The 13,199-nt window shown below is 40.5% G+C and overlaps 1 protein-coding gene across 2 annotated transcripts in view; it reads left to right on the top strand.

Moving 5' to 3' along the window:
* tncb (tenascin Cb) overlaps nucleotides 1-13,199 on the top strand; it is a 60,482-nt gene that overhangs the window by 42,919 nt on the left and 4,364 nt on the right. The window contains exons 12-18 of one of the 2 annotated variants that reach the window (XM_066655260.1): nucleotides 4,122-4,394; nucleotides 5,957-6,079; nucleotides 7,911-8,054; nucleotides 10,139-10,258; nucleotides 10,965-11,108; nucleotides 11,500-11,630; nucleotides 11,929-12,061. In XM_066655260.1, coding sequence (XP_066511357.1) covers nucleotides 4,122-4,394; nucleotides 5,957-6,079; nucleotides 7,911-8,054; nucleotides 10,139-10,258; nucleotides 10,965-11,108; nucleotides 11,500-11,630; nucleotides 11,929-12,061 — 1,068 coding nt within the window. The remainder of the gene's footprint in view (nucleotides 1-4,121; nucleotides 4,395-5,956; nucleotides 6,080-7,910; nucleotides 8,055-10,138; nucleotides 10,259-10,964; nucleotides 11,109-11,499; nucleotides 11,631-11,928; nucleotides 12,062-13,199) is intronic. The other variant, XM_066655261.1, reaches the window with a different exon arrangement.

Raw genomic sequence — 13,199 nt, 5'->3', positions numbered from 1 at the left:
AGTTCAAACAATGAGAAAAACCTACAGACATGTTAAACTTCAGCCACATACAAATGAGTCGTTTTTTTCCCTCAAACATCAAGAGATTGAGATCCTGAACGTAAACAAACCAGAGAGAACTTCAGTTGCCCATAATCACAAATGTTCCCTTTAACTCAGAGGCAGCTTTTCTGATCTGCAGTTCCTGTAACTGCCACAGTGCATATTTGTATTACATATATACTACTAAAAAGAGCCACCCAGATATTCACAACATTTATATGCTATGATTAATTAAAATGTAGGTTTTTTACAATTAACAAACTAGATCTGGCCCTTTGGTGTCATTGTGTCACTACATTCACTAGATTTAGGTTCATGCTTAGGCTCAGAGTTCCACTGTAAAAAAGTAAAGTTTATGGTAAAAATACAGAAATTCACCGTAAAATATACAGTCACAATATATAAGCTTCAGAGATTCAGTGACAACACTTGAAACAAAAAGAAAATCCCAGAATAAATCCTGAAATATCACAGAGAATGTGGAGATGCAAGGCATGTTGGGAGCTCCCCCAAAAAACGTGAGAACGTGCAAACATTACAGTGTTGTCTGGATATTTATTATAAACACTTTCACTCACAACACAGAAACTGTATTCAAATGTTTTTGAGTTTTACTGTCATTTACTGTTTGGCTGTTTTTCACCAGAAAATCTATGGACTTTTTACAGTGTAGGGTTAGGGGCAGATTTCACATTCTGGTTAATATATAAAACACTTCACCTCAAGATCAGAATATAAAATCAAACACTTGGATTTCATTTATATACTGGGAAAATGGAAAATATTGGGAAACAGAAATCCACATTCATTTCTTTCCTACGTCTCTAAGCCTATAGGCCCAAGAATCACTCAACTTTAAGAGAGCGCTACCATTATCACAGTTGTATTCCCTACATTGGTAGACCGTGACCTGGCAGGTTACTAAGCTATTGCTAGCTGTAGCTTTGACCACATCTTTTTTTGCAGGTTAGTTGGCGCCTTGCTCCTCCTCCAGGAACAGACTGCTCTTTGTCTGAGCTGAGAGATTTAGCAGAGACCGGCGTGATGAAAACGATCTGTGGTTACCACATGTTAGCACTTTCTAAAACATCCATACAAGACCCCCCCAGCACTCCTACTGACAGTTCCCTCGAACCACTGCTCCATACTAATGAAGAGTGACAGCTCCCCAGGATTTGTCCTCGCTGGGTTTCCCTTCCAACCACTTCTTCTCCTCGCAAACAAATAGCTCGCAATTCTCACGTCATCCCAAGTTCAAGAGGAAGAAGGGGTCCAGTGTGGTCAAGTGTTTGGAGGCCCACTCTTTGCTGCAGTGTTCAGAAGAGTTATAGCAATTGCTGAAGAAGGGGGTTCAGTTTAGGACAGCCATGATTTCACAAAGTGCTGTGTTTGTTTGGTTGGTTCATTCTGTATTCTACATTTAGTCTTCCTGGTACTCTTAGCATCCACCAGAGAAATCGTTGACAGTGCTTTGGAGCACTTGCTTATATGCCTACTTAGACCTGCTGGTTCAGGGAATCCATTAAGTGTTAGGTCTGGAATGCTGTTCCAGGATTTAGAAGCTATATATGAAAAGACCTTCTACCAATGGAGCTGCAATAAATGATGTTGTAGCAGAATTGCTTTGTTTCACACTTCATTGTACTTAATATTTTTGCTGCTTTTAGCATCCACCTGAAAAATCTTAAGCATCGTAGTGCTGTGGAGTGTTTGGTTGCCTGCTTAGATCAACAGGGTCAATACTACAATGCTATTCCAGACATAGGATGCTATCTTCCAACATCTGAGCTGTGAGTGATCTATATTTGATATCATAGAGGAAGCACTTTTGGTTCCCTAAAGTTTGTCATATTGATTCCACATTCACTCTTAATCCAATACACTTTTTATAAAATTCAGAAATGTATTTCTACACCATTTCCATTCTCTTTGCTGTTGACATACTGGGAAAATGTCCAATGTTTGTACACAGCACTAGCTCAGTACATGGGAAACAAACTGTTTCTCAGCCCAAACTGGCTGAGGACCTCTCTCCCTCGGTTGCTCAGGCACAGCAGAGAAACAGCATCTGGAGGTGTTAGGATAGTGGAAAGACTTCAGAATATTGAAAATCATAGAAAGAGATGAGGATGTTGCTCTGTGTTGCTCTGAGGAATTGTTCTGTGACTGTTACATTAAGACAGTTACTAAAGTGGAAATGACTATAAATTCAGGAGACAGCTAACTGCATGAAAATAAACGCAGACCAAAGGCTACATGTCTAAACAACTGCAGTTACAAATGAGTTTCTGTGGTAATTCAAACACTGAATATTCACTTACAGACAATTACATTTGAACAATGAACAAGCTACTGTTGGCTTCTTACTCAAACCTACCTTCAAAGATGCAAGGCTCCTGAATGAACACAAAGAGTAGGGGTTTTTCTCCTTTGATGACGAGGCAGGAGAGTCCTAAAACCTTTGCACTCTAAGCAGCACATTTTTTGTAAGGCTAATAGTTTTTTTTTTTAATTAGGCCAAAATTGAGTGGGTGGTCTTGCTTCACAATTTATGTGTTGGTAGGAGCTCTAGATCAGCAAATGTATGTGCACAACCACTGAAAAGGTGATTTACTCATGATATCTTTTTTTAAAAAAAATGCCAAAAATTGAGTTTAGTTATTAGATATTTAGTCGTCTTGGTGCTCTTAGCGTCCACCTGAACTACCTTCCCTTAACGCAAGCAAACATTGACATTGCAGCAGTGATTTGAAGCACTTATATGACTACTTAGACTCCCTGGTTCAATGAATCCATTATGTGTTGGGTCTAATGGCCCTCTTCATGCCTCTATATCATTTCTCTGTAATAACGAAGGGTGGGGGGGTTGGGGGTACTTCGCTTTCCAAACAATGCTTCTCTAAAAAGCCACTGTCATTATATTGAGTGGTATGTAGGGCTCAGATGGTGTTCCATTGGCAAAAGCAGGGAGAAGTTAATATTTCAGGTTGTTTCACTGTTAGCTGCTGTTCCTTTGACTGACATAAAGAGGATTATGCTGCTAGGCTTCTCATGATGATGATAGTCATGCTAGTAATCCCCACCAACAATACATGATGAATTATGGATCACTTCAAAGGATATCTCTTTACACTCACTCTTTCTATGTCTATCCATGTGCAGAGGAAAGCTTATGCTAAGCAGGAAAAAAGGTTGCTACAGATCATATTCCATCATGCTAATGACCTCAGATGACTTGGAAAGTGAGGATGGTGAGACTTTATGTATGGAACCACATTTATGTGATGGTAATAGCATGGTATTCTGGAGAGCAAAGGGATCAGAGAAAATATCATTGGGTTTTAATACAAAACCCACTGTTATTGGCAATAGTAGGGGTCTCTGTTGCTGCTGAATGATCATTTTGTGTGTACAGATCACTCTTGGGGTTTAGTTTTCCATGCTTACCACATTTACCACCACATTTAACTTGCTTATTTTTGCTTTTCTCAAAAAACAATGCCACATTCTTGTGGTTTCCTTGCTCAGTCAGCACAAGCCAATTTACTGCACAAAGAGATCAAAGGGTAAGCCATCGCTGTCCAATTAAAAACATGTATCTCCAACAACAGTAAATTTACAAAAGAAGGAAAAAATCTTCTTAACTTTTAATGGAAGTCCATGTACAAAGATTTTATTCCAAACTATTTTGGAGCATTTTTATTGGTTCATTCATCACGAAAAGTTCACACGATGTGAAGGACAGCTGCAATGTTCAAATGATATAGAAAACTAATAATTGGATAAAATGGAGATACATGCTTTTAACTGAACAGTGGTGATATGTTCATTAATAAGGCACTTATGTCACATATAAATGTAGGTCCAAGAACAGTCTAATCATCCCATCATTCCAAGCCTTCCTCTTTGCATGTTCTTCTGGTTTGACTCACGTAACATCAGCTAACCTCAGGGAAGCATGCAACATGACCAGGTGTGATCCTGGGTGGGGAAAATCTTAATGACTGCTTTTATAACCAGTTAAGAGCATGTTTGGAGACTACAGAAGGAAGAACACCTGTATTCCTTTGTACGTCTAGAGGCTGAACCTGAAGTGAACCATCTCTTCATCTCCAACATCAAGCCGGATGGTTTTACACTGGAATGGACAGCCCCAGAAGACATCTTTGAGACCTTTGTTATCAAAATCACTGATTCCAATGGATTGGCCGAGTCAAAGCAGATGAGGGTAGATGGAGTCCTGAGGTCAGAAGTGGTGTCAGGTCTTGAGGAGGATACAGAGTACCAAGTAGAACTCTATGGGATAATTGCTGGACGGAACTTCCGGCCCATTTCGGGTGAAGCTCACACAGGTATTTGAATGTGATGTTGCTGTAAGGCGACGTCGTGACCTAACCTGTACTTAACCTCTTCAGAATTCATTTAATACTGAGGTCTGTATCCTACGGCCCTTTACTAACCCATACTTCAGACTGATATTTGTCCAGTTGTTGGGAACCTTACGTGTTGCGCCAAAGAGTGCCTTGTGTCAGGAGCAAATCTTTAACTTGTGTGGCTTATCTATATCCTTGCAATTTCTGCAGTAGATCCTGAGTTACTCTAATGGACAAGCTCCCTATTCTGGTCGTGGAGTATGCCTTGACCTGCAAGTTTGGATTTGGCTGGATCTATACTTAGAAATTAGTAGTTGGACTGGAAAGCTTCAAAATGCCATATGATTTCTGAACTAAACTCAGACATTAAAAATCAGGTCCAGTGCTGTGCAGTAGGTTGAAGATATCATTAACAAAAATCACTTCTGATCAAAAACCGAGATTGGTTTGATTTTTGATGCTGCTTAGTACATTGTAAATAATATGACCACACTCAGAAAAGGATTTCAATCTGTAGTATATCGCCGCTGTCCAAAGAAAAACATGTATCTCCATTTTTGTTGCTTTTTTGTTTACTACATCATTTGAACACAGCAGCTGTCCTTCACATCCTATGAAAATGTTATGATAATAATAATAATACATTTTATTAATAAAGCACTTTTCAATAACCCAAAGTGCTAACAGTATTAAGCCACAGAAAAAGAAAAAAGATGAATGGACCAATAGAAATGCTCCAAAATCACTTGGGATAAAATCTTTTAACCTTGACTTTCATTGAAAGTTAATAAGGTTATTCCTTCTACAGTAATGTTACTGTTTTGGAGACACGTGTTTTCTGTGGACAATGATGTTATAAAATATAACATAAAGAAACTATTTTGCTGGTTTATAAGTACAGGGACCTAAAGCATTTCTGTAAGAGATTGTATGGTGTGTTTATCTAAAAACCCAATCACAGTCTTTAAATAATGATCATAGAATTCACAGAGTTACTCAGGATCCTCAAGTGCACCCCATTACCTCTCTTATCGTCTGTTTTTTTCCTGCTCTGATGTCTTTAACTGACTGTTTCTAGTCACGGCTTTTACCCATTGGATGGGGCAAGCTGCTGTGTGTTTGTCCTGAATGTGCTTCTGTCTCTGCTCGTCCGGCTCTGTCCAGGGGGCCTCTCTTTCCTCTTGAGTGTGACGCTGCCATGTCTGACCATTGTGCTCCTGTAATGGGGCAAGTTAATCTCCCCATGTGTGTCACCCAAGATTCTACGGCTCGGCGTTGACAAATGGCCTCGAGGCCTGTCTTCTTTGTGTGTATTTTTTGTCATCTGTAGGTTTTCACAATATTAACCTCAATGCTCTGATCTGTGCCATAGTCAGTTGTATTTTAAACAGTGGCAGCAATGATCAGGTCTAACATTTCTAGTTTCTCCATGTTTGGAAATGTCTGGGGATTTCATTTTCATGAAATCAGGATGCAATGGTCCAGTGTTTAACTTAATGCCTTGTGTTTTTCGTTTTGTGTGTTGTGTTGTCTCCTGGAAGGTTTGGGGACACCTAAGGGAATCCGATTTTCTGAAGTGACTGATACATCTGCCACCGTTCACTGGACAGTGCCCCGGGCACGTGTGGACAGCTACAGGGTTGTCTACGTGCCCGTTCAGGGTGGTAAGTTTGTAATAACTGTATTAGGACTTATTACATTGTAACTATATTAAAATTCCACAGAAGTGAAACAAACAACAGAAATCTGGAAAATAATATCAGAGGAAGCATATAAAGAGAATGTTTTTGCTTGTTTTGTGCTCATGGCTATTCTAAGAAGAATCATATTTCATAATGTTTAAGTGTTCCGCCATCTGAGGGCTGCTGTAGGCTGAGTATTCTCAAGGGGGCCAGTAGCAGACCTGGAGATGACAAAAACATTTTCTGTGTGCTGACAACACAGCCACTGTAATATATCACTGGCAGAATATAAGTGGCTTAATATTTCTTTAACTTCTCTTGCATTAATTGGACATTTCAGGGCCTCCTCATGATTTGTGGTTCCTTATATACACGTTATTATGTTGTCACTTTTCGTGATTGCCCTTATTTGCTTCTTAAATTAAAACATGAAAGACACTATTAGAAGTTTCAAAATTGTCAGTTCAATCCCCAGTTCACAGAATCCATATTTTAATTGTTAATCTTTTTTTTTTGATGCTATGAAAACCAATATATGCTCATCTTTAAAATCCACAGCCGTTTAGCTCCACCCCTTCCTGCAGCAGTGTTCAAGAAGGCGTGTTTAAGGCTGTTTTGTTTTTTTACGAGGAGCCGTATAAGACAGTCAATAAGCACAGAGCTCATTTATATGAATATGTTTTGAATGCACAGTAATATGAAACAGTTTAACATTTACAGACACCTGTGTAACAATTTCTCTGTTTTGAGGTTATTTATTTATATATGTTCTATAATACAGCACAAAAGTATGTTTCAGCCAGCCCTGTTCATTCCATCGTATTGTGAGATTGTACGTGACTCACGTTCCTAACAATGAGGCTAACGGTTTTTTCTAACGGTTTGAAATGAAAGTGAAACACCCAGTGAATCCGGGTAGGCTCCGGACCCACAGTGACCCTGAACTGAAAAAGCAGTTACAGACAATGAATTAATTAATAAATGCTCTCGGACCCCATACAACTCATTAAAAGAACTGGCCACACAGGAAAATGATTATGGATAAATGTTTTGTGGAACATTAGAGCTGGAAATTATGATAAATGTGCAGAAAATCACCTAATTGGAGATAAATGTTTTTTTCTAATAACGATGATATGCAGCAAAGACAAAATAAAGTGGAGAGATTTTTTTTAAACAGATTTTTAGATCATTTCAAACTTTCAGGGACCACGAAGTCAATTTTTAGGTCTTGCTCCTGAGGAATGAAAGCTGATATGATATATTAGCAGATAATGACAGGTTATTAATCTCCCACACAGTCACAGTGTCCTTTCTGGCGTGGGAGCGGTATCTTCAGGTTTTCAGATCAGAAGGACATGCCAGTACATCCTCAGTACTCTGTGGCCTGGTATTGCACATCATCCATCAAATCCTTCTGTTTTACACATCAGAGTTTTCACTACTTTCTTCTACAGTGGCTTTCCAAAGGAGTTTTATTAGAGAGGACTGTCCTCTAGTGGCCACTGGCGTCAAGTGCGGTCAGAAGAAGGCCTTTTTCCCAATTCTTGTCCTGTTTCACTCGGCCCTAAACTCTCATTTGAAGTGCACATTTTATCAAAGTAAAAAAGAAAGTATTCCCTGAAGGGTTCTCCACATGGGAGCAGCCATGTTTAAAATAGGCTTAGTAAAGACTAGGTGTGAGTGTAAATGTTTATTCATAACGATAACCAAGAATAAGATCAGAAAATGAATGATTGTGCCTTTAAAACCTGGCTAGCATGAACCAGTCACATCAAGCGTATCAACTCTGGTTCTTTATCGCCCCCTGTAGGCAGTCCTATGACTATCATTGTTGATGGAGGAGACTCTCACACTGTGCTGCCCAACCTGACCCCTGGGGTGACCTACCAGGTGACCGTCACAGCAGTAAAGGGACTGGAAGAGAGTGAACCAGGCTCTGATAGAGTCACAACAGGTAACGGCCCTTACACGGTATATCTAAATTACACGTCGTGGAGTACATTGCAACACAATAACTTTACAGTAGTGGAAATTCAGCACCTAATGTGCACAGACGTTCAAGGTATAAACACACACTCACACACCCTACAGTCTCATGTAACTTGATGACTCTGATGTGGGATAGGTCCCTTAGTGTACTGATTATACACATTCATGCCTGCTAAGGTATTACCGCAGATCTAGCTCTTCTGGTCTTGTCTCTGCTAAAGTGCTCAGTGTTTAGTATAAATCATGTGTATAGAGTAGTGTAGAGAGTATTTGTGTACACTGTATTTATTGTGTGTGTATTTACAGCGCTAATGTTCTGTTTTAAATGTAGCACTGAGCCATGGGGCAACTGTTTATTTTCCCTCATAACACATCTTTGCAGAATGACAATAAGATGGAATCTGACAAGGGACCAATATATATTCAAAACACAAATATCCTACATTCATATCCCTACATACATATTTACACTGAACTAAATTAAAATCATGCCAGGAATATAAACTATAACACGTTAATATTTATATTATACAGTCTGAGGCAAATAAATTCCTCGTTAATGTTCTCAATATCTTATATATTTTTCAATACATTATTTTGAGATTAGTATAAAAGACTTTTGGGCGGCACGGTGGCGCAGCAGGTAGTGTCGCAGTCACACAGCTCCAGGAACCTGGAGGTTGTGGGTTCGATTCCCGCTCCGGGTGACTGTCTGTGAGGAGTTGGTGTGTTCTCCCCGTGTCCGCGTGGGTTTCCTCCGGGTGCTCCAGTTTTCTCCCACAGTCCAAAAACACACGTTGGTAGGTGGATTGGCGACTCCATAGTGTCCGTAGGTGTGTCTGTGTTGCCCTGTGAAGGACTGGTGCCCCGTCCAGGGTGTATTCCCTCCTTGCACCCAATGATTCCAGGTAGGCTCTGGACCCACCGCCACCCTGAACTGGATAAGCGCTTACAGATAATGAATGAATAAAATACTTTAAAAAAAACAAAAGCTTTACCCAGTGAAATGATAATAACATCATCAGCAAGTTTCTGTCCCTTGTCATTTATGCAGTGTCTCTTTTGAGAGTTAAGGGGCAGTCCAGAGAATCCAGAGAAAACTAAACTGTAGCATTGCATCAGAGGCTTAAAACTGAGAAAGATGAGAAAGACCCCATATTGAACTCAAGGATCTATATCAAATTACCGGTCTGCCTGGTAACCCACTCTAAAGAGAGAAACACTGAGGCTGAGCAACAGGCAGAGGGAGGGCTTCTCTTACACAGAGGCAAACATAGGTGTCACTGATTATCTTTAGTTGACTGAGGAGCACCTCTATACCGCCCTCTGGTGGTCCAGCTCCATAGAGAAACATGGAATGAAAAGGCTCACACCGGATTGTGGGCTTGAGATGTGAAGTGGTGGCATGAAGGGTATGAACCTGACCTCACTAAGGCTCTTGTGGCTGGAAACCATCACTTCTCACAGAAATGTTCCGGCATCTAAAGCTTTCACAGAAGAGAAGACAGTGATGGTGCAGCAGAAACCACATCTTTTCTAATTTCAGAAGAAAATCTGAGAAGAGGAAGTGTCCACACATTTTGGCCTTTTTGTGCATCTCAGCTATGGACACTTTAAGGATATGTAAATGAATGAAATATGGGAGAAGGAAAAGAAGCAGGTTTGTAAACTAATACTTGGAAGACAGACGAGAAGGGAAGACTCGAGGCACAGTTGAAAACAACTTGATTTCAATTTAAAGGGGAATGCCACCAAATTCAGACTGACTTCAGACATAAACAGTAATTCAGAACTATTCTGATGTCCTTCCACACCACTGTAAACATTGCTGATAATGTTAGTTTCTCTAGAATAAAGCGCAACAACATAGCGGTTCAATTACACTGTTTGATTATTGGAAAAGTGATGAAAATCCCCTTCAGATCCAGAAGCACTTACGTTTCTTAGCCATGTGACTAAACCGTGAAAATATCACTTTCTCCATCAGGTGTGGTTCTAGTGTGACTGCGAGTAACCCATTTGACAAACCATTTGTGTGTTTCCTCTCAGCTCTGGACAAGCCTCGGGGTCTGACAGCGGTCAACATCACAGACACAGAGGCTCTACTGCTGTGGCAGCCCACCATCGCCACAGTGGACGGATATGTGATCACCTACAGCGCAGACACTGGTAACCCCACACTACGGGTCAACCCTATGTGGTCTTGCTGTGCATTTTAACACCGTTGGCTGGATATTTTTGGTTGTTGGACTATTCTCAGTCCCGCAGTGACACTGAAGAGTCTAAAAACTCCAGCAGCCCTGCTGTGTCTGATCCATGTTTACTAGTGCAACACACACTAACACCAACACCAACACCAAGTCAATGTCACTGCAGCCCTGAGAATTAGCCAACTGACAACTGACAAAGTATGCAGAGCAACAGATGGATCACAGGCTGTAGTTCTAGAACTATGATGAGCACCTGTATGGTCGGTGGAGCTTAAATAGCCAGTGAGTTTAGAACATTAGCGTGGCTTTTTTGGCCTGGCAGTGCTTCTTATTGCTGGAGGCTTTGCTGATTATGGCTCAGAGGCCAACAAATCAGAAATGTGTGCCCCTTACGTGCCCTCTATTGTCTCAGAATCCCTGGAAATGTGCTCAGAGGCCCCAGCTGGGAGTCTGTCCCTAAGGCCTGGCTTCCTGAACACTTCAGCATAGTGTTTCTTTGATATAACTCTGTTAGCTGTCAATATTTATAAAGTTCAAGCCCTTCTTTCCGGGTGGATTTGACACCCAGAACACACTCATCTGTGCAGTAAACACCCTGATCTGACCTACAGTACCAGCTCTAGATTAAACCCTCTCTTTGATGGTGATGAACATGTTTGTTGCAGTTCCTCCAGTGATGGAGCGGGTGTCTGGAAACATAGTGGAGTTTGAGATGAACTCTCTCATCCCCGCCACCGAGTACACTGTTAAAGTTTATGCTGTGAGAGAATCTGCCAAGAGCGCTGCCACTTCCACAGAGTTCACTACAGGTAACACACACACACACACACCTACACATACTGTCCTGTATCTGTGAATTGTGGGGACCTTACATAGACTTCCATTCATTTTGTTAAAATTTACCATTGAGTTTTCCATATGTACTATTCGCTTATCTGTAACCCCAACCTCAAAGCATGTCTTCACCTGAAAATGTAATGATTACATGATGGGGACTCGGTGACACTTTTGCTGTAGTTCTGTATTAATATAGTTATTGGTTTGTAATTTTCTGAGTATTTTTAAATTGTAATACAGTTATTAAATTAAGGGAAAATCTACTTTTATTCAGTTACATTTAAATAATTCATGTTCAACTAATCTGAGTGAAAAACATGCATTACCATGAAGCCAGTGCTAAGTGTGTGTCCTCTGCTGCAGATGTGGATGCCCCTCAGGACCTGACCGCCAGTAATATCCAGACAGAGAGTGCTATGCTCACATGGAAAGCACCAAGAGCACAAATCACTGGCTACATCCTCACCTACGAGTCTGTGGACGGAACAGTCCGGGTCAGTACCTCTCTAGCACTAACATGAGTTAAACATACGCAGAGAAGGGTTTGTCCAGATCACAATTCACCGCTCCACAGCTCAATGTTGGAGGTTGTTTCACTGCTCTAGATGATGGCTGGTGAAATTATGCTCATGTTCAGCTGCTTCCTATTGTCCCATTTAACTTGCTTCACTTCCACAGCGATTATACAAACTGTGTGTACACAGTGGACACAGATATGTAGTGTATCTCACAATGCACAAGTGCTGTATTAGAAAATGGGAGGCTGTAGCTGATTGTGCCGTTTTGTTTCAGGAGGTGGTCCTCAGCCCCACATCTACTTCCTACAACATGGGCCAGCTCAGCGCCTCCACTGAGTACAGCATCCGTCTGCAGGCCATCTCTGGACCCATGAGGAGCCGCATTATCTCCACCGTCTTTACCACCAGTGAGTTCATACACACTGACCACGTCATGTCAACCATTGGCCAAGAAACACACTCCTGGAATTAATGCTACAAATCCATTTTAAAGTGTTTTTTGTAACACAAAACTGTAATTCAAAATTCATACATTTGCCCACTTTTTTGTCCTTTTATGGTAACCATTGCACAGTATTAAAAATGAAAATTCGACATATAATTCAACTATAAATAACCAAAACAATTTCAAAAGTAGTTTGAAAATTGAAGAATTTTATTAGTCACTGCATTCGTTGAGTTTCATCAAAGAAGAAGTGCTGCAAAACCACGTTCATCAATTCATTCTGTCCTTGGGGATGATATTTTATCCAAAAGCATGCGTGAGCTTGGGTTTAGATGTTTTAAAGATGGTGATTTCAATGTTAGTTTTTGTGAACGTAGGATATGAAAGAGCAATAAAATGTATCTTTTTATGTTTTTTTAATTTAATAGTGACAAATTATATAATACAGTGGAACCTCTACTAACGAACATTCCAAGATACGAACTGGGCATTTGAATATTTTTTTAAACGAACCCTAGCCTCCGCCGAGCCGACGGCTGGAAATGGCCACTGACCCCAATAGGCGAGTCTCCCAGCGCCCAGACTTGAGTGAGCTTCTAAGATTAGCAAATTGTAGTTTTAGCAATTTAGCATTAGTGTAAATAGCAGACATTGAAATTCGTGCTAAGTTAAGCCGTATCTACACTTCGTCTCCCCAAATTCACCGCCTACTCTCCATTATTCCACCCACCTCCCACCTCCCGTCATACAGCCAGTGCCTGTGTTACTGCTCCAGCCAGTCGTCATGTTTTCAATGTAGCGGTAGTTAACCACTTAAAACTTTTTTATATCTTTTTTATAACCGTTACCACTGTATTTCTTTTTTATTTTTAGTAACGCTACATGTATTTTTTTTACTAATCTGAGAGTTTTGTAAACATACATCAGTGCAAAAAGGGTGACTTTCGGGGTGGGGGAGGGGCTGGAACACATTCATTGCTTTTCCATTATTTTAAATGGGGAAAATCAACTCGAGAAACAAATTTTTCCACTTACGAACCGGGTCCCGGAACGAAAGTTCGTAGGTAGAGGTTCCACTGTACATATAAAAATAAGGGGGG

Source organism: Hoplias malabaricus, chromosome Y (assembly GCF_029633855.1).
Source record: "Hoplias malabaricus isolate fHopMal1 chromosome Y, fHopMal1.hap1, whole genome shotgun sequence".
Lineage (NCBI taxonomy): Eukaryota > Metazoa > Chordata > Actinopteri > Characiformes > Erythrinidae > Hoplias > Hoplias malabaricus.
This window is presented reverse-complemented; position numbering and strand designations above follow the sequence as displayed.